General features: G+C 37.6%; 1 protein-coding gene across 1 annotated transcript in view; it reads left to right on the forward strand.

The window, feature by feature from the left end:
- The window catches only part of LOC126484298 (macoilin-1), a 176,845-nt gene that overhangs the window by 54,692 nt on the left and 95,039 nt on the right, over positions 1 to 27,114 (forward strand). Inside the window, exons 5-6 of the mRNA XM_050107729.1 lie at positions 3,003 to 3,069; positions 5,930 to 6,101. Coding sequence (XP_049963686.1) covers positions 3,003 to 3,069; positions 5,930 to 6,101 — 239 coding nt within the window. The remainder of the gene's footprint in view (positions 1 to 3,002; positions 3,070 to 5,929; positions 6,102 to 27,114) is intronic.

A 27,114-nucleotide genomic window follows, 5' to 3' on the forward strand; every position in this document is an offset into this window, starting at 1 on the left:
AATTTCTAACTCATTGGGTCAGCACTTTGCTGAGATTTTGAGCTCTTCAAATTACCCGCCAGCGTTTCTCCCCAAGAAACGTGCAGCGGAAGTGCGACATCTTGCTTTCTCCTCTCAAAATCACGAAAGCTACAATACTGTTTTCTCCATGCGGGAACTCTGACATGCCCTCTCTTCTTCTCGCTCCTCCGCCCCAGGACCGGATGGTATCCATGTCCAAATGTTGCTGCATTTATCAACCCATAGCCTGCGTTACCTCCTTCGCCTTTATAATCGAATTTGGACCGACAGTACCTTTCCCAGGCGATGGCGGGAAGCTATTGTCGTTCCCGTTCCGAAACCTGGAAAGGACAAACATCTCCCCTCTAGCTATCGCCCCATTTCTCTCACGAGTAGTGTCTGTAAGGTTTTGGAGCGTATGGTGAATTACCGTTTAGCTTGGTGGCTGGAATCCCGCAGTCTTTTAACACCAGCCCAATGCGGATTCCGAAAGCATCGTTCTGCCGTTGACCATCTTGTTGCTCTCTCCACTTATATCATGAACAATTTTCTCCAGAAACGCCAAACGGTAGCAATATTTTTTGATCTGGAGAGAGCATACGATACCTGTTGGAGGACAGGCATCCTCCGCACACTGTTCTCTTGGGGCTTTCGAGGCCGGCTGCCCCTTTTTCTTCGCGAATTTATGGCAGAGCGCACATTTAGGGTGTGGGTGAACACTACTCTCTCCCGTACTTTCTCCCAAGAAAACGGGGTACCCCAGGGCTCCGTGCTGAGTGTTGTCCTGTTTGCCATTGCCATTAATCCAATTATGGATTGTCTCCTTCCTGATGTCTCGGGCTCCCTCTTTGTGGACGATTTTGCGATCTACTACAGCTCTCATCGGACCAGCCTTCTTGAAAGACGTCTTCAAGGATGTCTCGATCGCCTCCACTCGTGGAGCATCGAAACCGGCTTCCGTTTCTCACCCAGTAAGACCGTTTGTGTTAATTTTTGGCGACGTAAGGAGTTTCTTCCGCCCTCCTTACATCTAGGTCCTGTCAACCTTCCGTTTTCCGACGTCACTAAATTCTTGGGTCTTATGTTTGACAGAAAACTGTGCTGGTCCTCCCACGTTTCCTATCTTTCGGCTCGCTGTCTGCGTTCCCTTAACACCCTCCGTGTCCTGAATGGTACCTCCTGGGGAGCGGACCGAGTGGTCCTTCTCCGCCTCTATCGCGCCTTAGTGCGCTCGAAATTGGATTATGGAAGCATAGTCTACTCCTCTGCTCGGCCGTCTATTCTTCGGCGTCTCGACTCTATCCACCACCGTGGATTACGTTTAGTGTCTGGAGCTTTTTACACCAGCCCTGTGGAAAGCCTTTATGCTGAGACTGCTGAACCTCCGCTGTCCAATCGGCGGGCAGTCCTTCTGAGTCGTTATGCTAGCCATCTGTCTTCCATGCCTGCTAATCCAGCCCATGACCTTTTTTTCGACGCCTCCTTTGATGTCGGGTATGCAGGCCGCTCCTCCTCCCTCCTACCCCCGGGAGTCCGCTTCCGTCAACTGCTCCATTCTCTTTCCTTCCGCTTTCCTAAAACCTTCTTGACAACTTGGGGTACAGCACCGCCTTGGCTCCGTCCGCGGATCGACTTGCTCAGAGACCTATGTCAATTTCCCAAGGATTGTACCCCTACACTTGTTTACCATCGGGCATTCGCTGCTCTATGTGCACAAATGACGGAAGCCACATTTATTTACACCGACGGCTCGAAAACATCGTTAGGTGTAGGGAGTGCCTATATTGTTGGCGACACCCCAAATCACTTTCGGCTTCCCGACCAGTGTTCGGTTTATACTGCAGAGCTTTACACTGTTCTCCAGGCTCTCCACTACATCCGCTGCCATCAGCGGATACAGTACGTAATCTGCTCAGATTCTCTCAGCTCTCTCCTAAGTCTCCAAGCTCTTTACCCTGTGCACCCTCTGGTCCACCGGATTCAGGACTGTCTGCGCTTGCTCCACCTGGGGGGCATCTCAGTAGCGTTCCTCTGGCTCCCGGGACACGCTGGTATCTGTGGGAATGAGGCGGCCGATATAGCGGCCAAGGCTGCAGTCTCTCTTCTTTGGCCAGCTATTCAGTCTCTTCCGTTTACCGATCTCCGGAGCGGTTTATGTCGCCAAGTTGCTCATTTATGGCATGCGCATTGGTCAACACTTCCCCATAATAAATTGCTGGTAGTGAAAGCCCTTCCTTGGGCTTGGACCTCTTCCTCCCGAACGCGTCGTCGGGAGGAGGTAATTTTAGCTAGACTCCGGATAGGGCCCTGTCTTTTTAGTCATCGACATCTTTTAAGCGGTGATCCTCCCCCACTCTGTCCCCACTGCTCTCAGCTGTGGACGGTCAGACACCTTTTAATTGAATGCCCCTATTTTAATCCGTTACGCTCCCGTCTACAGCTATCGCCTGATCTATCGTCGATTTTAGCAGATGACACGCGCTCAGCTGACCGAGTTCTACAGTTTATTAGTGACAGTGAAATGCCGTCAGTCATTTGAAGCTTTTTTTGGGGACAACCAACCCCTTTCTATAGTGGATTTTTAAGCATTCCTTCAGCCTTTAGTTTCTCAAATTTTATGACTTTGTTCCCATTGCTGCTGATATTAAATTTCATTTTTTTCCTGTTTCCTACGTCACTGGCTGGGCGCTAATGACCATAGAAGTTTTGCGCCCTAAAACCACAAAAAAAAAAAAAAAAAAAAAAAAAAGAAAAAAAAAAAGAAAAAGAAAAAGAAAAAAAAATAAAAAATAAAAATGACACTTGAAGGATCTAAGAGGTAAAATTGTGAACATGTGGAAAATGTTGTACATTAAGGGTATTTGTGTACTGTTGTGGTTACTTTCACATGGCTGTGCTTGGCCAGAATAAATACACGATTTATAAAACGAATACAATCACATCTTATGTGTCACTCAATATGTATGAAAACCAACATTTATAATTTTTTTAAAATTTTTTAGCATTGGCTACCCAGTCGTGACTCTTGGATTTGGATTTAAGAGCTACGTTGGATACCGAATGCGGCAGGTATTTATATATTTACCGTAAGGTGCATATTAAGTATGTAAAAATGTGTTTAAAGTTTGTTTTCCTGAAGAAGATAACCACAAGGTGGTAGTGTACATACACCTGCCTTGTATTGTCTAAGAAATATCTTCTTCTGTACCAAGCAACTAACAAAATTTATTTATTTGCGTTTGAAAACCAGAATGCAAATAAATTAATTTTGGAACTCCTTAATAGACAAAAAATAAAATAAATTCCTTGTGCAATAAAGACTGCAGCTGAGTACCCAACAAATTCCAACACAGTGTGAAAATTCCTAAATCTCTGTAGCAGAATACAACATCCTTTTTGTGTTGATGACAGCAGTGACTTGTGATAATAATATTCAAGATGCCTTTATCAACATTTGTGTTCTGCAAACCATGGGGTATGATGGAGAGTTCATAGTGCATTATGTACCAGAATTATATCCTCCCCCCCCCCCCCCTCCCCCCCCCCCTCCCCGCTCCCCAATCTCATCAGATTTTCTATTCATGAATGGTGCATTACATAATAAGCCATGAGATAAGCCCAAATTTCTCTAATGTTATTGCCCTAGTGAGTTATTGAGGTATATGTGAGAAGATTTATTGTAGTGTTTGACTCTTTTTGGAGTGTATGATGCAAAATACCGTTCAATTACTTGGAGGCAGAATGGCTGTAATCAAACCTTAAAGAGGCAAAATTTCAAGTGCTACTGTATACACACATAAAAGTAGGGAGGAAAAACTATACCTCATGCTCAGGAAATTTAGTTTCTTTCTTAGGAAGGAGAGAGAGGTATGTCGGGGAATGTTGGAAAGGAATGGCAGGTCACTCAGACACCATGTTGTGAAGGAGCGATCTGTTGATAGAAGTAAGTAATTGGAGGTGGTGGGAGGGTATACAGGAAATGTTTTGTGCCTGGCTCATCCACATGAAAATGGCCGCAGTGGTGTAGGATTGGGAGCAGGGTTGGAGAGAGAGACTAGGTTTGATTTCAGAGGTAACCATCTCATTTGCTTCGAGATGTGGGTTAGGCACAGATGTTGAGTCACTATTTAGGAATCATTTTTGTTTTGTGTATCTGATCAGTAGCACATTTTATCTTTTTTGTTACAACAATACCCTTTTTATTTGTCAGTTATTTATTTACAAAAGTAATAGAAATTTATAAATATTTGACTGTAGTTACGCATTTTTTGTGTCTACTATTGTAATCTTCTCAAAATACTTTCCTTTTTTAATTTAACCGGGATAATCTGAATATTCTTTCCTAGTCATATTGTCTCAGACATTTCAAACAGAAAAGCATGTATGAAATAGGTGCAATATACAAGCATAGAATGAGAAATGTTTTGGACTAACCTGATCGATCTGAGATCAGCTCATTTGGTCTTGAGATTCCACTCCCCCCCCAGAGAAATTAAAAACAATTATTTTCAACTTATTTATGCCTCCAATAATGTCTCTGTTTGAAGATTTCTTCCTTGGTAGCAGAGTTTTGAGCTCAGAGAACAGAAAATGTTCATGTCAGGCCCAGACTTCAGGAATATTTTGGTAGGGAACTATTTGAAAGGTTGCTTCTGTTGTCACCACAGTCAGTGAATGAACAGACATTGATTTACAGTGGGACCTGTGATAGAAGATCCCTAACAGTTGCAATGTACTCGGCCAGACTGCTTCGCATATCTACATCGACTGATCACATACGTGATTTTGTATACACCTCTGTGGCAAGTGTTGCTGTAGTGTCGTAAGACGACTATTCTTTTTGCGTGAAGATGTTTGCGTTTCAGTTGAGAGCTGGCAGCAGTACTGCCAGCTGTCGGGGATCATCTTCTGCTGACTCTACAACATCACGAGTGCTATTTCACCCTTTTGCTTTAACCCACTACACAAATGGCGCAATAATGCTGCATATTAAAGAGACAGTGTTTTACAGTTTTTCATATATCGTATCATGACGATATCCTAATGGTTCCAGTTAACAGCCACCAACGTTTTCTCACATTAGAAAAATATTTTTTTTCTTTTTTTCAGTGCATTTTCACTTTCATTAAGTCACTGTTATGACATCAGTTATGTTTCAAGGTGCTTTGATGTATTGAAATTAACCTAGTCACATGAAAAATTTAGCACCATTACTTGCAGAAAATCGTTGAGGATGTTGTGTGCCAGGTCGTGTCTCAGATATCTCACAACACTTTCAATTTCATCAGTTTTTTCTTCAGAAAAACCTCAATTAGGAACGCGCTGCAATCCTTGAAATATCTATACCACATTTAAAATCACTTATCCAATAATAATAATAATAATAATAATAGGTATGTATGGTTTAGAGTATTGGTATAGTATTCCTGCAGACTTCTCAGTTCAGTTTGCTCATGGGGTCTATTACAGTTGTTTCATCAGTGTACAAATGTGTCTTTATAATAAACATGTGATGCAAATCACTAAAGGCAACTCAACAAGCAGTATAGAACATATATGTGATATTGGAACCAAATTTTTAGGAGATTTGCAAATAGTAACAGTCCCAAAACTTCCTGCTGTTTTGTAGAAATCTACTAGACTCAGCAGTCCATCCTTGTAGAAAAACTGTCCTGTTTCGTTCATGATTTTGCTTTATGGTTGGCTTAGTTATCCATATAGATCGTTTATATGATCCACTGTAGACTATTACTTGTTGGAGTATAGTTTTTCATCATATTAGTGTTTACATTTTACTGTGTGATAATGGAGCATTTATGCCTTTGAAAAATCCCTTTCCTCGTGCTGAAGTTGAGTTTGCAGTCTTGGCATATAAGCTTGGCTTGATGAGCGTTTACAAGTGTTTTAATTTACTGCACATATTTTTCAGCGGAAGCAGAAGGAAGTAGCAAAAGAAAACGAATTCTACATGCAGTTGCTTCGACAAGCTCTCCCATTAGAGCAGCATGAGACACACCAGCATTTACTACCACAACAGCACCTCCTGCAACAGCAGAAACATCACCAGACTTGCCACGCAACTTGTCTTGAGAAGAACAAAGGTAAACGAGAATTATTTTATTTGGATGTGTAATAGTGAGTTAACTCAATATAGTTTTCCCAGAGATATCTTCAGTGGAGCTGTAGCAAGTGAGGAACAAACAGTTTTGTGTTCTAGATATAATTTGGCAGTGCTTACATGGGCTGTCCTTGAATAATGTTCTGTGTCTATCTGAAGAAGATTAACAACATTGGATGTTTGGATTGGTATTCGCACCTTTGAAGTTATAAGGACACTGTAGGATGTACAATGTTTGTGCATAGAGATAGAAAGGAGGGAGGGGGGGGGGGGGGAGGAGAGAGAGAGGGAGAGAGAAGAGAGAGAGAGAGAGAGAGAGAGAGAGAGAGAGAGAGAGAGAGAGAGACACTGACTGGCTTTTTGCAACCACCTATATGGTGGTGTAGGTTGGGATAACAAGACTCACACCCGGAAGATATTCTCCCTGGTGGGTCCTCGTTTATAAGTAATTCATGAAAAAGAGTTTCAGTTGCTACTGTAGAGTGTGATATATGACACTTTTCTTTCGACTGGCGCCAAAGTTGAATGGTTAGCATACAAGATTAGTATGCTGAAGATGCAGGGTTCAAATCTTGTCAGAGCATTGTAAATATTTATTTTTAAATGTTTATCAAAATTACGTAAACCATCATTTATCTTCAGTTATTTGGTTCAAATGTAATTTTGTTTAAAGTTTCTAATCCTTTCCCACATCGTTTTAACCATTGTATTATATTTAAAAACAAAGATGATGTGACTTACCATACGAAAGCGCTGGCAGGTCGATAGAAACACAGACAGACACATACATACACACAAAATTCAAGCTTTCGCAACAAACTGTTGCCTCATCAGGAAAGAGGGAAGGAGAGGGAAAGACGAAAGGAAGTGGGTTTTAAGGGATAGGGTAAGGAGTCATTCCAATCCCGGGAGTGGAAAGACTTACCTTGGGGGGAAAAAAGGACGGGTATACACTCTCGCGCGCGCGCACACACACACACACACACACACACACACATATCCATCCACACATATACAGACACAAGCTTTTCCAGTATTATTCACAAATATTTTCTCATATAATTTGTTGTCCATCCAACCACCTCATGAACCAACAACTAAGAAAAAAAATCATTTTCTTTGACATAAGATTTCTCGACAGATTTCAAATATTGTCTATACATTTCTTTCATTAATTTTACTGATGTCGAGCAGTTGACGACCACATTTCTGCATTTGTCTCCAAGCTCAATTTCTTTAGCAACTCTGTCAGAATTTATTTCAGGCTTCCTGCATGCATAAGAACAAGTGTGGTAGCAATTCACTGAAGAATATCAATATATATAGCGCTACATGTGAATATAACAATGAAAACAATCAATTTTTGATAAAATAATTTAATGTGTATGTAAATAATCTATTCACCAAGCAGCGGCAGAAAAAATCACTAGTACACACAACATTCCTTTATGTGTGTGTACTGCGCTGCTTGGTGACTATATATGAATGTACAAGTTTGCCAAATTTCTCTTTTGTACCAGAACTGTTCTTGATCCCCATAACGACAGTGATCGATGATATGTTGATTTGTAATTGTGACTCATTTGATTAGTATTAATTAAAAGTTTTGGACTGTAATTGCTCATTATCAATTCTATGTGTTTTCTGAATTGTTCTGCTGCTTCCACAGTGTCTTCAATTGCTCATTATCACTACTATACTGTTTGTTTTCTGAATCCTACTGCTGCTTCCTCAGTTTCTTCAAATGTTGCAACGTCAATTACACTGACGAATTTAGTCACTTTTCTCTGACTTATTCTGTCTTATATTTCAAAATTCTTGACCCACTTCCCACTTGCAAAGAATGAAAATTTTTCTGATAAGTATGGTAGGGCGACATCTTTGTCGAGTGTTTGAGTGTGCGTATTGTTACTTGTGTGTTGTACATTCTAGCATCCTTAACTTTTTGGATGTTTGGATATCAGACACAGCTTTTCGAATTTAGCACCACTTTGCTTACCATCTTGTTTCAATGTTTTCAAGTGTTCTTTACTGTGTAAACGAGATAAACCACTTTGTTGGATACTTTTCGATGACTAATTGGGATGGGTTTCAGTGAATGCAACTGTTTTTGCTTTGTATTTTACTGGAATGTATGTTGATGGAGATGCTAGAATATTGGATGGGTTATAACATATTTCAATTTCATCATCATTGAGATTACACCACAAAGAACAATTTTTTCATGTTAATATCGGATGAAAAAATCCGAAAATTAACAAGCTTACCTCATCATGCAATCCCTCTTCATCAGTCTTGCTGTTTAAAATGAGTTCCTTATTGTGAACAATAACAATATCCATCGTGAGTTGAATCATTCCCTCTGTGATTTGTTCGCCCATTGCTATGGCATTTGCATTTATAAAATCAGGAGGTTTTTCAGAAAATTGATATCTCTCCTCATAAATAGACTATGCATAGCGAAAGGCCTTCATGAAAACTCACTTCATTTCTTCATAATATTCCTCCACTCTTTTGTCATGACTTTTGCTGGCTGATGGATTTGCTTTGTTGTGCATTTTAAATGCCACACATGCATAAAAAAAAGAAGAAAATACAAAACTAGAAACAAAAAAACAAACTGGTTTGTGATTGGTAAATGCAAGTTAGCCAATATTCTGAGCACATTGGAGCGGTCAAACATTGACTATAATTCGCCCATACTCCCTCTGATAAAAAATAACTTACTGCCAAGGGTAATTTTGGAATATTTATTTTGATTATAATAATAGAGATGAAGTTTGAAACAAAAGAAGGGATTACAAATAAAATGAAATTCATGCAAAATGAGGAATAGAAATAGTGACAGCATTAACATGGATGAAAATATAAGGCAATGAAAATGGAAGGATTTAAATTCGGGTTACTATGTAGAAATAATTAAAACCATCTGGACAAAGATTCCAAACGAAAAAAGAATGATGGAAAGACAAAATGGGAACAAATAAAATGTTTGATACCATGGTTAAAATGACATGGCAAAGGATTGGAAACTTTAAAAAAAAAATTTACATATGAACGAAATAATTGAAGGAAAAAATAATGATTTAAGTCATTTTGATAAAAATTTAAAAATAAAAATCTAAAAATGCTCTGACAGGATGAGAACCCTGTATCTTCAACATAGCAGCCTTGTACACTAAATATTACACTATGGTGCCAGTCAAAAGGAAACTGTAAAACATAACTAGAGTAACAGACAAGATTCTTTTTTGTCAATTACTTGTAAAGGAGGGACCACCAGGGTGAATGGCTTCAGGGCGTGAGACTGTGATTCCAAACTACACCACCATACAGCTGGTTGGAAAAAGTCGATTCTCCACTAGGGACCTATGCTTAGTAATGTGATCAACACAGTTCAAATGGTAGGAGGCAGCTGAGCTGGTTCTCACGGCTAAAGTGACATCTTTACTGTTACTGATGATTCCGCCACACTGTACTCCTCCTCAGTGGCTAAAAAATAAGACCTAATACTTACTGGACACTATGTATGCAGGTGTGCAACCATTATGAAGTTGTTTCACCTACTAGTTGTAGAATTATCGTAATTACAAACAATTGTGGGTAACTGATATTTGATTCAAATAAAACAAATGAATTTTACAGTGTTACGTGAAATGAAATCATAATTGATGTGCATTGAAAACCAGGGCTCCGAGTTGATTATGTATCATTATCACATGTAACAAATAAAACATTTGGCAACTAGTGTGTAAAATTGTGTGAAATGGAGAAAGGGGTGTGCAGCAAGAAGAGAACAGAGTTATACCAATTATCATGGTTACAGGATTATATATTCCTTTTGGAAGTTTGTCTTATGGTTAGCTCATCTATACTGTACCAGTATATCGAGAATTTATCAAGTTTTAAGCTGAGTTAGAGGTTTTACATTTTAATGTTAAATCATGTTCTGATTGAAGGTGATCTGCCTAGTTGTGCCCAATGTTGTGAGTGGTAACTGAATATGTGCAATCCTTGTCAAGAATCTAAGTTTTGGTCCATCGAGGTTATTTTGGTATAGAACAAAATGATTGGATACCACAACTGTGTTTACTGTGCAGATGAAAAACTGTGTGCTGGTTTGAATAAGCAGTTAAATGTATCATGAATAACAGTATTGTGTGCATTTGAGAAATTTAGAGGTCATTCCTCTTCTTGAAAACAGTAACATGTTATTCATATGGCAGGATAGCTTTGTACCAGATATTCACAAATTCTACCTGAATAGCGATTACTTTTTCCAACAGGATAATGGTCTACCAAATTAATCTTGAGAAATTTGCGCATGATAAATGTAATTGTGAAAGGCATGTAGTGTAATCTAAATATTTACCAAGTAAGGTGGTTACTGTCTGATTAAAATTACTTGTTGGTTGACATTTCATGCACTGGATCTGATTTCCTCCAATCCGAGTGCCCATTGCCATGCCCAAATTGTTTGCCATTGCCAAACTGCCACAACAGCACGAATATTGGTCATACTGTTAAGAGCGGTTGGACTGACAACAAAGGAGAAGGTGTGGCGCTCCCTGCTGTAAAATTTGGTAGAATTATTCTTTTGTGTCCTGGTACCTACCAGGGCATTATTACCAGCAATCAATTGTTTTTCAAATTAGAGAAATGGTAGAGTACCATAAAGAAATCAGTAGTGAAACGTTTTTAAATTGGTTTGAAACTACTTTGTTACCAAGTTCAGAAACTCCATTAATCATTCTCAACAATGTTCCGTACTGTTCAACTATAAAGAATAAGGCTCTAACACTGTCCAGTTCAAAGGAAAACATTATTCATTGGTTACAAAAACACAGTTACTGTGGATGATACACTGAAAAAAGTAGAAGTCTTAAAACGCTTGCCACTCCTTAAGCCACAATTCATGATATACGTTATTGACAAGGTAGCTTTTCAGTATGGACATAGAGCTATAAGAATGCTACCTGATCACTGCCACAGTAATGCAGTTGAACTTATTTGAGTACAAGTGAAACAATATGTTGCTCATGAAAATAAAAAGTTTGCTGTAAGTGAAGTTGAGAAACTAACAATTCAGGACCTAGAAAATATCACTGAAATGGACTATGGAGGGCGGTTGTGATGCATACCGAAATGAGTGATTGACAAAGTGTGGAATAATGGAGGTCTTACCGAAGTGTTGCGGAACTAATTATTGTTTCCTGTTGCTCATCCAGTTCGGAAAGTTCCAGTGACTCTGAAATGAGTGGTATCTACCCTCTTTCGAACAACACAGTTACCTGCAGCTCCCAATCAGTGGAGATGTGTAAAAAGAAAATGTTAACTTACTTGTAAGCAGTATACTTTTATTTCTAAGAACCATGCCTCTGTTGCCTATAACCTGTAACCAAGTGCCAAGCAGGACTGCTCATTGGTTGCTAAAACATTAGCTTGGGTAGCCAGTGTGAGGATAATTTCAGGTAACAAATGACAATGAGAAATTACCGTTTCATTTTAGCTTTGAAACTGAAATTTTTTGTCTTGAATTTGCTCGTAGAGCTTAGCTTTAATCTCAGTGACCAAAGCAAGTATGCTGCGTGGGGTACCCGCACGGTCTGAGGTGCCTTGTCATGGTTTGCATGTCTTCTCCTGCCAGAGGTTCGAGTCCTCCCTCGGGCATGGGTGTCTGTGTGTGTGTGTGTGTGTGTGTGTGTGTGTGTGTGTGTGTGTGTGTGTGTTGTCCTTAGCGTAAGTTAGTTTAAGTTAGATTAAATAGTGTGTAAGCCTAGGGACCGATGACCTCAGCTGTTTAGTCCTATAGGAACTTACCACAAATTTCCAGTTTCCAAAGCAAGTATGGTTAATAGTTCTGTCACATGTTATTGAGTACCCTTTTCTCAGGTACATTGCACATCATGAGGTTAACGTTAGGTTAGGAAATGAGTTTAAATTCAGGGCTACAAAATGTCATCTACAGGTTCTCAGCTGACGCTGTGGATCAGAAATTTTCTAAGTCCAGAGATGTGTTATCCCGTACGCGTGCTGTAGTCTCTCTAGCAGCATGCGCATCCAGGCATCTGTTTGTAAACACAGAGTGATGTAGATGTACGTCGAGAAGCAGGGGCTTAAGGATGCAAGAGTTTTGTCTATATAAGTAATGAATGTGGTAAGAAGGCTTCAGTCTTCGTGCAGCTGCTCCAGCAACAGCATTGGATCGCTCACATAGAAGATGCCACGATATTATAGGAGGAGAAGGCGTTCCCGCCTTACAGTTTATATAGCAATAGACCATATTTCTATTAATACCAAGAACTATGTAGGTGCACAAGTCATCCTGCATGGCCTATCAGTATTCTGTGGTGGAGATCTTAACTTCACCCTTAGCAACGGTGATACCTTGCAGCATGGTAACAGCTGGGTAACCGTAGTCCTCATCCGTGGACCTAAAATTAATAGAGTTGCAGGGCTTGAAACTTTTAACAGCCGTGACGTCATCGCATATCATACAGTTCACATCGCAGCTGTCTACAATAGAGATACGGGTGAATCATATTACTTGTTGTTGATGCCGTTGGTTCTGAGGACTAGGAATCATCATAAAATAAATGAATCTGAATCTCTGTCAGTCTGGGTAAAAGGTTTTGACTATTGTAAAAAAAAAATTAAATTGACATGTCAACTAAAATTTACTTTTAATCAGACTTTAGTGACACCAATTCATGATTTATAAGGAACAAATCATTGCCTGACTGTGTTGAGACAAAGTATGTACAGCTTATTATTCAGAACTTTTTGTAAAAGTTAAATTTTATGATTGCAGGCTGTTAAAATAATGAGAGAGAAATCGGAACTTTTTAAATTATGCGATTGAAAAGTAGATGAAAAGCTATAGTGAAATATCACATTCAGGATACTGTGCAGAAAGGTCGCACTGCTTTCTTCACTATGTGAATAATGACATCATTATTTTCTCTCACATTGCCATATTTGGGACAACTCTGCTAGTGTCTTGTAATTTTAACTCCGCCATCTCTGTAAATGTACTCCATCATGAGATTAGCAGATCATGTGAACTAATTAAAAAAATGCAAATGTAGCATTCGCCAAATTAACTTTAAACAGGAAAACAATTCGCAGATGGATAACGGCTTTTTAACCATTGTATTGAAAGGTGTGCACTATTCTGCTGGTAGCTTTTTCAGTATGTTTCTGAGAGAATTGAGAAGTAAAATTGATGAACCAATATTTTAAATCTGTTTCTTCTTTGAGGTACGCTACTTTGTTCTATGCAGGTTTTGAGCGTTTCTCTGTAGTGTGTTATTTATTTTATATCTTGTTTTTAGATATATTTTTCCCACGTGGAATGTTTCCCTCTATTATATTTGTGTTATTTATTTTTATATATTACCATACATGTCTAGTTTTTGTATTGCTAAATTGGAAAAGAAAATAGTAAACAAATATTTTTAATGGATGTAATGCTAATTATATAATGACTTGACAAAATCACATGAAATGACTTGTTCTAGGAATGAATAGCTTGGTTCATATTGGCTCTCATAACCTGAGAAAAATAGCCAAATAAATAAAAAAATACACTTTCTGATGCCTCTGATAAAATTATTACGAAGTAGAAAGCCCACTCAAAACACCATATTTATGCATTGCACGGATTTTTGTTTCTTTCGAGATGTTGTTAACATACAGAAGTGCATTATACTTAAAGGGAAAATGTTTGAGCTTTCTGTATACTCCTGCTTTGGTGTGTGTGTGTGTGTGTGTGTGTGTGTGTGTGTGTGTGTGTGTGTGTGGATCTAAAAACACAGATGATGTGACTTACCGAACGAAAGTGCTGGCAGGTCGATAGACACACAAACAAACACAAACGTACACATGAAATTCAAGCTTTCGCAACAAACTGTTGCCTCATCAGGAAAGAGGGAAGGAGAGGGAAAGACGAAAGGATGTGGGTTTTAAGGGAGAGGGTAAGGAGTCATTCCAATTCCGGAAGCGGAAAGACTTACCTTAGGGGGAAAAAGGGGTATACACTCGAGCACGCGCGCGCGCGCGCACACACACACATATCCATCCGCACATACACACACACAAGCAGACATTGTGTCTGTGTATGTGCGGATGGATGTGTGTGTGTGTGTGTGTGTGTGTGTGTGTGTGTGTGTGTGTGTGTGTGTGTGTGTGTGCGCGCGCGAGTGTATTCCCCTTTTTCCCCCTAAGGTAAGTCTTTCCACTCCCGGGATTGGAATGACTCCTTACCCTCTCCCTTAAAACCCACATCCTTTCGTCTTTCCCTCTCCTTCCCTCTTTCCTGATGAGGCAACAGTTTGTTGCGAAAGCTTGAATTTCATGTGTACGTTTGTGTTTGTTTGTGTGTCTATCGACCTGCCAGCACTTTCGTTCGGTAAGTGTGTGTGTGTGTGTGTGTGTGTGTGTGTGTGTGTGTGTGAAAAAATAGTGTGTACAATAAAGGATACAACTAAAAAATGGGGCTCATAATGAGACAAAAAGGTACCAATGTTTTCCATTATAAATGACAAATTTTATTGTGCTGTGGAGGCACATAAAACTTTCATACACCGTTGTTAAAAAAATTCTAGATACGGAAGGAATAGCCACAATTAATTCTAACTGATTGGATGCATGGAACAGTTTACCAGCAATAACTGTTTAAGATAACTGGGAGATGGCTCAGAAGTTGAAAAGCACTTGGGAGAGGTTGCTGTTCACAAGATTCGTTTGGTGAAGACCCTCCAAACAGTTGAAATATTTGTAATTATCAGATGACTTCCGCTGCAGTCAGTCCTACTGTGGTTGCTTTTTATTTATTTATTTGTTTAGTTTAGTGTGATTCTAAAGAAGCTGGTGGGTCGCAAAAAGTAGTCACGAGAAGTTAATGTAACTCCTTTATATTCATTGCATATTAGTTCATTCCACGGTAGACTATGATATCAGACAGAATTTTAGCCATCTGAATGAAGAAGGCACATTTGAAAGTTGTTGTATAGAACTTAAAGAGTATAACACACTAATTATCAGCATATATCGCAGCCCTGGGTACCATATAAGCTCTGTATTTTTAGATAAGTTTGATACATTGCTACATAAATTAAAATGTGAGAAACTGTACAAGAAAGTGGTTATATGTGCTGACTTCAACATAGATGTAAAGACTGATGACAAATTTTCTTCACACTTAAAGAACCTGGTAGCCACAAATGGTCTAAATCTCAATTTCGATCAGTATACAAGAATTACAGCAAGCTCTGCAACATGTATTGACAATATTGTAAGTAGTTATAATTATTATGTAAAAGAAAAGTTTCTTCTAGATTTAGGAGTATCAGACCATAAAGCACTATTTCTATCACTACCGAAGCAAAATTCAGTCTGCACAACAAAAAGATGTAGGAATTTCAGTCAAGAAAATGTGGAAGTATTTTGCAAAAAACTAAGCCAAACCAAGTGGACAGTCAGCAAACACACTTCCACAAGTGACAATTACAATAACTTTTTAACTGAATTCTTGGGTATATTCAATGAATGCTTCCCTTTTGTAACAGTGAGGACCAGGACCCAAAAAAGTAGATCCTGGGTAACAAAAGGAATTAGAGTGTCTAGTACTACTAAGAGGAAACTGCATATGGAGGCAAAAGTAAATCAAAGCCCTCAATTTCTTAAGTATGTAAGCACATACAAAAAAACATTTGACAAAATAGTTAAACTAGCAAAACGTACTGCAAATAACGACTTCATTTCAAATGCAAAAAACAAATCAAAAGCTGTTTGGTCTGTTATAAGAAGTGAAGTTGGCAGTGAGGCAGAGAGAAAATGCCCTTCTAAAATAGTGATAAATGGTAGAGCTGTTACAGAACCCAGTGCCATTTGTGAATCATTCAATGACTTTTTCATAAACTGTAACAAATTTGGTGACTGTTCACCACCAAATACAAAGCCCAATATGACAGATAGCAATTGCACATGTTTTAAGTTTTCTCATGTTTCCATCTCAGATGTCATCAAAATCATAATGTCCCTAAAAAATTCAAAATCTGCGGGGTGGGATGAGGTCCCCACTGAAATAATAAAAATAGTCTGTCACAGTATTGCATATCCACTCTCTTTCATAATCAACCAATCATTTGATGAGGGATGTTTCCCAGATCGATTAAAATATGCAGAAGTTCGGCCCATACACAAAAAAGGCAAACAAGATGAATTGGGCAACTATAGGCCAATCTCACTGTTGCCAATTTTCTCAAAAATATTTGAAAGAGCTGCATGTGATCAGATTGAAAATCACAATTCATCTAACAGCATTATCTTAGGCAATCAATATGGTTTCAGAAAAGGCCGCAGCACAATCCATGCAATAAATGAATTAGTCACAAAAGTCAGCAGATGTCTTGATGATAGAATGTGTGTGTCAGGCATCTTTTGTGACCTGTCCAAAGCCTTCGACACAGTAAATCATGACCTGCTTCTACAAAAATTGGCACGCTACGGTTTTCAAGGCAAATCTCTTAGCTGGATGTCATCATACTTGGCAAACAGAAAACAAAGAGTACTTATTAACATCAATGGCAAGAAATTTCTCTCTGGCTGGAAAAACACTCAATTAGGTGTTCCACAAGGCTCAATATTAGGGCCACTGCTTTTTCTATATTATGTCAATGATATGCCATGTCAGGTCCTGTCTGATACTATCCTCTATTCAGATGACTCAACAGCTGTAGTCTGTTGTAAAGATGAGGTAGACCTAATTCGTCATATTGAACAAACACTTGGGGAAGTGGAGGCATGGGTCAAAAACAATAACTTAACATTAAACTTTACAAAAACAGAAATTGTTCATTTTACCACAAAACAATCTGCACAGTCTATAAGTGAAATAAGGTATATGGACAAAAAATTAGAGACTGCAGACTGTGTCAAATTCCTTGGCGTGTTAGTCAATAAAAACCTGTTATGGAGTCGCCATGTGGACAACATACTGGGTCGACTGAATAGCCTTGTATATATTATGAATATCTTGTATAGTATTACTGATTTAGCTGTAAGAAAAACTGTATATAATGCATATTTTGTTTCAGTCATTAGGCATAGTATAATTTTCTGGGGGTCTGAAAAAACAAATTTACTTAGAGCTTTTAGACTACAAAAAAGAATCATCCGGGCAATGGTGGGAGCAAAACCAAAGCAACACTGCAAACCTTTATTTGTAAAACTGGATCTAATGAGCATTCCAAGCATATACATCTATGAAACTCTCACTTTCACGAAAAGAAACCCACAACTTTTTGAGGGCTACTTCTTCTTGCATCAATATGATACAAGACATAGAACGAGCTACATGTTACCTACCCACCGTTTAAAATCATATGAAAAAACCCCATACTATATGGGCATGAAATTTGTAAATAAAATATGGAAAGATATGGGTGACCCAAATGTAAAAGGCACCAAAAGAGACCTGGAAAAATATCTGAAAGATAAATGTTACTATAGTGTAGAAGATTTCATGAATGGTAACAATGCATTATAATGTAATTCAAATACCTCTTTGAAGATGTTACACCATGTATATTATTAGTTTGTTGTATTTTTAGTATTGTTATATATAGTGTAAAAACTGACAAGTCACCTATGTCACAATCTTTGATTGTATAAGGCATGTTATGTGATAATAAAAATTGAATTGAATTGAATTGAATAACCTGTTTAGGGCGTGGTCCATCATCAGATCACCTGCTAAATTAATAACACATTTTTATATTACCAGTGTGAATGTTTACAGAAACATATTAATAAGGCATAAAGGTTTGAAAATCAATTTTTTTTTCACAGAATATGTACTGCATACAATATAATTACAGTGTTGTGACAAAAAAGTCTCAGGTCATTCCATGCCATGTGGTCTGGAAGTTCCTGCATGACCATAACAGATTTTGATGAAATTTTGTTTGAACAATCGCACATGCTCCTAGTGAACATTAGTAAAGTTTCACAACCATTACTTCAGTAGTTCCTGATACATATATTGGCAGTAATTTGTTTTACCCTAAAGCACAGCTATCAACAATACATCCATGAGTTTTGGCAAATTTGAGACATAATATCTCCAGTAATATTTTCTTGAAAGATACAAATCTAGGTCATCTTGTACAGCACCTTGCTCTATCTTAATCAAAATAATAAAAAAAAAGTCTTCTGAGCTATATGCATATGGATAATTTGAAGCAAGTCGGCCAAAACAATATCTGCTCCGGGTAAAAAGTGAACTTCAGTTTCATATATATCTGGAATAATTGCGGAAAATATCTGAAACGTGCGCGTTCATTCTCATACTGCTTTCCAGTAGTGTACAAATTGAGGATAATTTGACAGTTTTTCAAAAAAAAAAAAAAAAAAAAGTTGGTTTGGTCCACTTTTGCAAAAGAATCTTCTGCAATTTCTGTTAAACTGTTTTTCTTGGAAAGACCAGGTCCTAAACCATCTCAGAAACTATGTTTGGTTGTGCAATGCGAAGATATAAGGCCCTAAAATATGACTAGGTGAAGGTGCATTGAAAATGGGACCATATTCCTGTGGTATTAAAATATGGCAAACGGTAAAATCAAAATCACCGACAATCGTAGGCAGTAGGCAAAAAAACGCAATGTGCTTTTTCTAGCGGACAATCACGGGAGAAAGCTAGCTACTATTTTACAGGAAGTGAATACGGATTTTTGTGCAACTGGCATTGTGAAACCTGGTGCGATGACCAAAAACGTTATTGAAGATGTCTCAGAACACGGGAATACACTGAAGAACAGTGACATCGTTGTTTGTGTGACAGGTGCCAATGACGTAGCTCATAACGAAGCCGGAAAGTGCGTAACAAGTTTGAGGGATTTTTTTTTAAAGGTAAATATGATGAAAAACGCTGTTGTTGTTATGATACCTCATAGACATGACCTTATGTATAATGCGTGTGTGAATAAATAAATCCGCAAAACCAACACTAGAATAAAACAATTATGCTCTACTTGCGCAAAATGCAACGTAGTAGATACTAACAGACTGGCAAAAAATCTGCTCGCTGAACACGGTGAGCATCTGAATTACCAGGGTAAAAAATTTCTCTGTCACGAGATAAGCAAAATTATAAATGAAATTCAAGAACGCAACTGTCTAGTTTTAAAAGACACTATTTCTGGGGACACTTATGGCCCTCCTTTTTTAGGCAATACAGCGTTACAAGGGAAGGAACAGTAGAAACCACGTTAAGGGAAAACTGCAGCAAAGTAATCAGTTCAAATAACTGTGTTGTTTTAGATCAGACGGTGAAAATAAATGAACATGCAAGACCTTGTGACATCAAAATACCTTTCTGTGCAGATAACAATGTTCTCCTTCTACATATAAATGTACAATCACTTCGTGGTAAAATCAATGAACTGCATTACTGGCTTGATAAAATTAACTGCAGTATATTGTGTATCAATGAACACTGGATGAAAGAGTCTGAAATAGACTTGTGTGTTCCTCTGGGATATTTGCTAGTTCCAGCTATTGGAGAAAAAGCATTTCACATGGTGGAGTCTCAATCTAAGTTAAAAGCAAATTAGATTTAGATTATTCAGTAGTAGACCTTAGCAAAATGTGCCTTGAAGGCATATTTGAAGTAGCTGGTACGGTAATACACACACAAAAATTGTAATTGTGTCAGTGTATCGAACTCAAAGATCTGATGAAATAATATTTATAGAAAAAATTAACACACTAATTTTGCAGTTGTCCAAATATAAACAACATAAAATTATAATTGCAGGTGATATTAACAAAGATATAAGGGCAAAGAAGAAAAATGTTATCTATATGGTTAAATCTTTGAACTATTATTGTCTTAATGAAAAGCCCACCAGACAAAATGCATGTCTTGATAACATAATTAGTAATGTATATAAAGATACTCTTGAATATGACGTAATAGAATTAGGAATAGTAGTTCATGCAGGACTATGGCTTCGAATAGAAAATTCAAAACTCAACACTAAAGAAAGACAAGTGACATATAGACTTCTAGGAGAATCCAGTGTAAACAACATGGTTAATGAGTTACAGAAAATTGGTCTCATAAAAATAATAATAATAATAATAATAATAATAATAAGGCAACTGATAAATGCTTTACTATTCTCCTCACAGAAATGAAGCACATTGTAGAAAAGACTTGCCCCACTGTAACCAAAAGACAACATCCTAATAATACACATAAGCAATGTCCTACTAACAAGTGGTACACTCCAAAACTTAACAAACTTAGGATACTACTTCTAATTCTGAATGATAAGTCTAATAAAAGTGATAAAGACAGGGCATATCACATAAATATGAGAAAACTTTACAAATCAGGAATAAAAGGGGCTAAGTGCACTGCAAACGATCAATACATTTTGAATTCTGAAAATAAATGTAAAGCAGCCTGTAATGTCATAAAACAGGAAATTAATAACCTCAATAAAGAAAGCAACATCCCTATAGACTGCGATACACTCAATGATTATTTTGTAAATAGTGCCACTACCACTCCACTCAATAATTCTACCATAGATGCAAAAGCACTACTCATCCATACAAAACAGACTAGTGAGAAATTTACTTGGACCCCTATCACCCTAAATGACATTTTCAAATTGATACACAAACTAAGAAATTCCAAAACGGAAGACTATTATGGACTCAGTAATTTCATCATAAAGCGTATAGCAAAGAAAATCAAACTGCCACTTCTCTCACTGTCAAACAGGGTACTAGGTGAAGGAATTTATCCAAAATGTCTTAAGCTCACAGTTACACTACCTGTGTATAAAAAAGGTGATAAAAACCTCCCAAACAACTACAGACCCATATCGGTAGCACCAATCATATCCAAAATAATAGAAAATTGCATGCATATGCAGCTATACAGCTATTTTGAAAGCAACAAAATATTAAATGAACATCAATTCGGATTCAGGTCTCACCTATCAACTGTAAAAGCAATTGAAGCTTTGGTGAACAATGTATATGAAGCATATGAAAAGAGGCTGCATATATCTGGAACACTTATTGATTTAAGCAAAGCATTTGATTCAGTGTCTCGTGACATAATCATTAAAAAGTTAGAATGCTATGGCATTGAAGATATACCACTCACCTTCTTCAAATCTTATTTAAGCAATAGGTTACAGCTTTCCAGAATGAGACTTTCACTCTGCAGTGGAGTGTGCGCTGATATGAAATTTCCTGGCAGATTAAAACTGTGTGCCGGACCGAGGCAAAGGTCCCGAGTTCGAGTCTCGGTCGGGCACACACATTTAATCTGCCAGGAAGTTTCATATCAGCGCACACTCCGCTGCAGAGTGAAAATCTCATTCTGGAAACATCCCCCAGGCTGTGGCTAAGCCATGTCTCCGCAATATCCTTTCTTTCAGGAGTGCTAGGTCTGCAAGGTTCGCAGGAGAACTTCTTTAAAGTTTGGAAGGTAGGAGACGAGGTACTGGCAGAAGTAAAGCTGTGAGGACGGGGCGTGAGTCGTGCTTTGGTAGCTCAGATGGTAGAGCACTTACCTGCGTGAGACAAAAGTCCCGAGTTCGAGTCTCGGTCCAGCACTCAGTTTTAATCTGCCAGGAAGGTTCAGGTTACAGCTTGTATTTGCAAATAAACAGAGATCAGCAATACTTCCTATAAAAAGAGGAATACCCCAAGACTTGGTTCTTGGGCCTTTTCTGTTCATTGTCTATATTAACAATTTCTCGAATTATATAACATGTAAGAATATACTGTATACTGATGATATGACGCTAATAACCTCAGGTGACAATTTACAAACTGTGCTGGATAACAACAGAGAAATAATGCAAATGACTAGTCACTGGTGTCAGGCCAATCAACTGTGCATAAACAGTACAAAAACAGAAGAAATAATTTTTAATGTAAAAGCTACAAGAAGTAAAAATAAAGCATTGAAACTACTTGGGCTGCACATAGACCAAAAACTCTCCTGGGAAGAACACACCATCACCTATACAACAAACTAGCCCGTGTACTTTTTTTACTGTACAAATTGAAAAACAGTGTGAGCAAACAGCTGTTACTCCACTCATATTTTGCTTTCTTCCATTCCCATCTGGAGTATAGAATTTTGCTCTGGAGTAATTCCTCAGGGGCTACTTGTATTTTCAGATGGCAAAAGAAGGCCATCAGATGTATACTAGGATTAGCACCCAGAGATTTTTGCAGAAACCACTTTAAATATCTCAGTGTAGTGACAGTACCTAGCATGTACATATATAACTGTGTAATGTATGCTAAAGAAAATCTAGACAAATTCAGCACGTGATATGATGTACACCCACACAATACCAGAAATAATCGCTTGTTGGATTTTCCTTTCTGTTGTCCATAATAACTATAAACATTTGGGCATAAAATTTTTCAATAAGTTACCATACTCAGCTCATACAGCCCCATTTCATAAATTCAAGAGTGTATTGCAAAATTAGTTAAAATGCAGTGAATTCTATAAAATTGAAGAATTCCTAGGAAATGCTCATTATAATATAAGCTTTTAATAAGTGATAAAGAAATGTTTTCAATTCTTAAATAAGCTAAATAATTCTGTGTATGTAAGTGTTTATTGTGATTGACTGTACTCCATTGTAAACTTTGACGAAGCCAATTGTATGAAAAATGCTGAAAGGCAGTTAAAAATATTCTATATTCTACTTAAGTCGGACACATGTTATGTTCTGCAATTGTTTAGTACTCTCTGGGGAAGGCAGTATCAAAACTCTTGATGACTAGGAAGTGTGACAAAGCCTGAACAACTCAAAAAAACTTCAAAAAAGGGATGTCTTTTCTCACAAATCATCGTGACATATTTCAGTCCATTTTTCTTCTATAACTGAAGAATCAAACTGGTTATAAACTTCACAGTTTAACTGTGCATTATCAAGGTAGTGGAGATCATGATGTAAAATTGTTTCATAATAGCGGCAACACACTTCATACATGTAGCAGTCACATAACGTAAATTTTGGTGAAGTTCACAGCAGTCTTACTGATGTTTTTTGGAATGGGTTCATGGTATGTAGAATTGCTAGTATGTCTTTTTATTCTGTAATACTATTGACGTGCTAGTTTAATTGTAGTTTAATTCTGCTTAAGGTATAGCATACTTTGTGTTAGCGTAGTTTGCAGTTAATGTGGAACATTAGTGTACGCATGAAAAATTGTACAAATATATTGGTATCATCTTTGGTGGCTTAATCACTGCTGATTCCTTTTAAAGTGAGAAAACCAGCATCCCCATTGCCATAGGGGCCTCACCTGATAATTGTGCAACAGCAGCCACCGGTGAGTTTCTTTATCACAGCCTCCCAAACCTGATAAGATTTCTTTACACAGGATCCCAAGCCAATGATACATTTCTGTAAGTGTCAGAGGCCAAAGCTAGAGGAGCTCTCTTTTGGGATCCTGACCTTATGTTTACTTCAAGCTACTTGAATTTTTTTACGGGTGTCATTAATTTGCTGTAGAATGTTCCGAGGAAAACTGTACTGCCGGCTAGATGATATCACTGACGGGTGGTGTTTCTGAGAAGAAATTTTGATAAGACATAACCCAAAAGATTACCTTTTTCAGACATGATTACCATAATTATTAGAGCCATTAAAAAGAGAAATAATTCTTTTTATTGTATTCGTTATTAAGTTGTATTATTTACAAAAAGAATTTTGTTCTGAACGCTGTAGAGATGTCTTAAAAACAACAAATAGACCACTTACTTGCAGTTTTTCTAACTTGAGCTCATTTCCAGGGACTTTTAATATCTTCCATAGTGAGCACTAAATGATTGTGGAAAATGAAAAGCAATGTCAGATATAATTTGAATACCATCTGAATATGGCCCCATTTTCCTTGCACCTCCACCTCATTATTCTTGTTAAAGGGCCTTATATGTTCAAATTGCAGAACCAAATATAGTTTTTAGGTGGTTTAGGACAAGATCTTTATAATAAAAACAGTTCAAAAGAGTTTGCAGAAGATTTTTTTTTTTGTAAAAGTATGCCAAAAATTGGCATTTTTGGAAAAATTGTGAAGTTTGTCTTCAATTTTTAAACTATTGGAATGCAATAGGAGAATGAAATTTTATATTCTAAGGACTTGTATTGGCAAGTAATTAAGTGCGAAGTTTCAGATGTATCCCATAATTACTTCCGGAAATACAAGAAGCTAAAGTTAACTTTTTTTTTAATTTTAGTGTCCCGTTTTCTGTGGCCAACTTTGTTTCAAATGATCCATAAGCAAATCACTCAGAAAATCTTTTTTTTTAATTTTTTAAATTATTATTTTATTTAAAAGAACACACAAAGTTGTACAATATGGCCTACTTTTGTTCCTTTCAAGAAAATATTGCCAGAGTGTTGTGTCCCAAAGTTGCCAAAAACTCAAGAGTGCACTATTGATAGCCGTGTTATGGGTTCAAACAAATGACTACATCTCTGCAAGTATTAGCGTCCAAAGTAAAACTTTACCATTGTTCACTGGGAACACAAAATTTCAGCAAAATCCATGAAGGCTGTGCGGGAACTTTTACGAAGTCAGACCACTTGGTATGGAATGACCCTCTTTCTGCGTTTAAGGCCACAAAGTTATTACATTCGCATAAAGAAGAAATACTGATATTACCTATAGACAAATAGCAGACGATTGAATGTAGGAGCCCTCATTATTGAATACGTAAACATACTCACGATGTGTGGCATGTTAGAGGTCGTGCTGCAGCCCTCAAATACAGGACAGTGAACCATTACTTTTTAATAAAATTTGTTTTACAATAAGAACAGAAATTTATACAAATTTAAAATAGTATATATTTCATGCCAACGTATAGGCAGGTTAAAACATATTTGAGACAAGTAATAAAAGGTAAAAACGTAAAATAAAAAAGATTAAACGTAAATGTAAAGTCTTAATTATCAGGTAACTCGTTTTATTTGACTCTTGTGTATGTTGCAAATAAAACTGAAGATATTACTTTTGTACTAGTGAGAGTTGCAAAAGAGAAACTGAGCTAGCAGCTCACCAAGAATCTTGAAGAACTATTGTCTTTTAGTTGTAACTTGTTCATTGAGTGCACTATCTGGGTTAATATGATGGTGATAGCATAAATTTCAATGCCTTCTAAAATATCCAAACCCCTTGCCTTAGGGTTCAAATTGTAGAATAGTTAAACTACTCTCGTAGATTGTAACTGATTGCCATTGTCCCTCAAATAACAGCTTAAGGCACTGCTATTACTTGCATAATTGTGCTCCCTGAATCTTGTTTTAAAATCCTTCTCTGATTGGTCTGTGTAAGTATTGTCATAATACACATATCTAATTCTATAGAAACCTGCATGACAGAATTTATCTATTTTTTTGTCCAAACCATGGTGTAGAAATAATTGAAGTTTTTTCTTTGTATGGAATACAACGTGCTCTTCAGTCCTCTTGAAGGCATTGGCAATTTTGTTGCACCAGACGCAAAAATATGGTGTAGAAATGTGTGCTTTTCTACTCCCAACTTCACTACCCAATAGAGAGCCTGTTAAGCTCAATCATTGAAGAAAAGTATGCATGTTTAGTTGCAGCTGGGTGACTGTAATCAACCGCAATAATTAGACCTGTTGCAGGTGGCTTACGATAAATGTCTGTAATCAGCTTTGTGCCCACCCTTGAAATATGCAGATCTAGGAAATTTAATGAACTCTCATTTTCAAATTCTGTGGTAAATTGATTTTTTTTTTTTGCATGTGATTAAAAGCTTATGCTAATTCTTTAACTTCATTATAATTACTCAGATAAATAATCAAAATGTCAATAACATACCTGTGGTAAGGGGAGTTACTGTACAAAGGTATTTATGGGTATCAAAAGATTTATTCTCTACTTTGTTAATAAAAATGTCTGAAAGAATGTAGAAAGTCTAGTCTATATCAAGTTCATCTTTCTGGTGACATGTTTTTTGATTTAGTATTAAGTAGTTGAGAGAGAGAGAGAGAGAGAGAGAGAGAGAGAGAGAGAGAGAGAGAGAGCCTGTTAAGCTCAATCATTTCCATTGCTTCGGCATACTCAATTTTTCCAAATTTCAAACTTTTTTTTAGGACGCTACCTAAAGTTTCTTCAGTGCAAATATTTCTTTAGAGATTTTTGTTATTGAGTGAAGCAGTTACTGCACAACTTCGAAGTTTTAAACTTTTCAAACTGTGCACCATCACATAACTATTTCTATACTGCACAAATGACGAAAAGTGTGATGTCGCACATGTTCCTATCTTTCTGTGGAGAAATTTGCTGATGTCCCAATACTTTTATAAAACTTTGTTTGTTTATCGGCTGTGCCTTTATTGTAAAGCTACTACGTCAGTGATAACTGTACAATAATAACATGTGAATTGGACTTGTCGAATGAAGTACTGTTTTAAATGAAAAATAGTTTTCTGATGCTTGTTTCACGAGAATGGTCTTTTTTCTCCACACTGATCAGCCAGAACCTTCTAACCATCTACCTAATAGCTGGTGTGCCCACCTCTGGCACGGATAACACCAGCAGTGCATTGTGGCAGGGAAGCAATGAGGCCTTGGCAGGTTGGAAGGAGTTGGCACCACATTGCACACGCAAGTCACCTAATTCTCATAAATTCCTGGGAGGGGGCGTTCAACTCTCACGCCACATTCAGTCACATCCAAGATGTGTTTGATTTGGTTCAGATCTGGCCAGCACATCAGTTGGATATCGTCACTGTGTTCCTCGTACCACTCCATCACACTCCTCACCTGTGACGTGGTGCATTATCTTGTTGAAAAATGCCACTGCCGTCAGGAAACAAAATCGTCACGAAGGGGTCTATGCGGTCTGCAACCAGTGTACGATATTACTTGGCCATCGTGGTGCCTTGCACGAGGTCTACTGGACCT

Source organism: Schistocerca serialis, chromosome 6 (genome assembly GCF_023864345.2).
Source record: "Schistocerca serialis cubense isolate TAMUIC-IGC-003099 chromosome 6, iqSchSeri2.2, whole genome shotgun sequence".
Taxonomy (NCBI): domain Eukaryota; kingdom Metazoa; phylum Arthropoda; class Insecta; order Orthoptera; family Acrididae; genus Schistocerca; species Schistocerca serialis.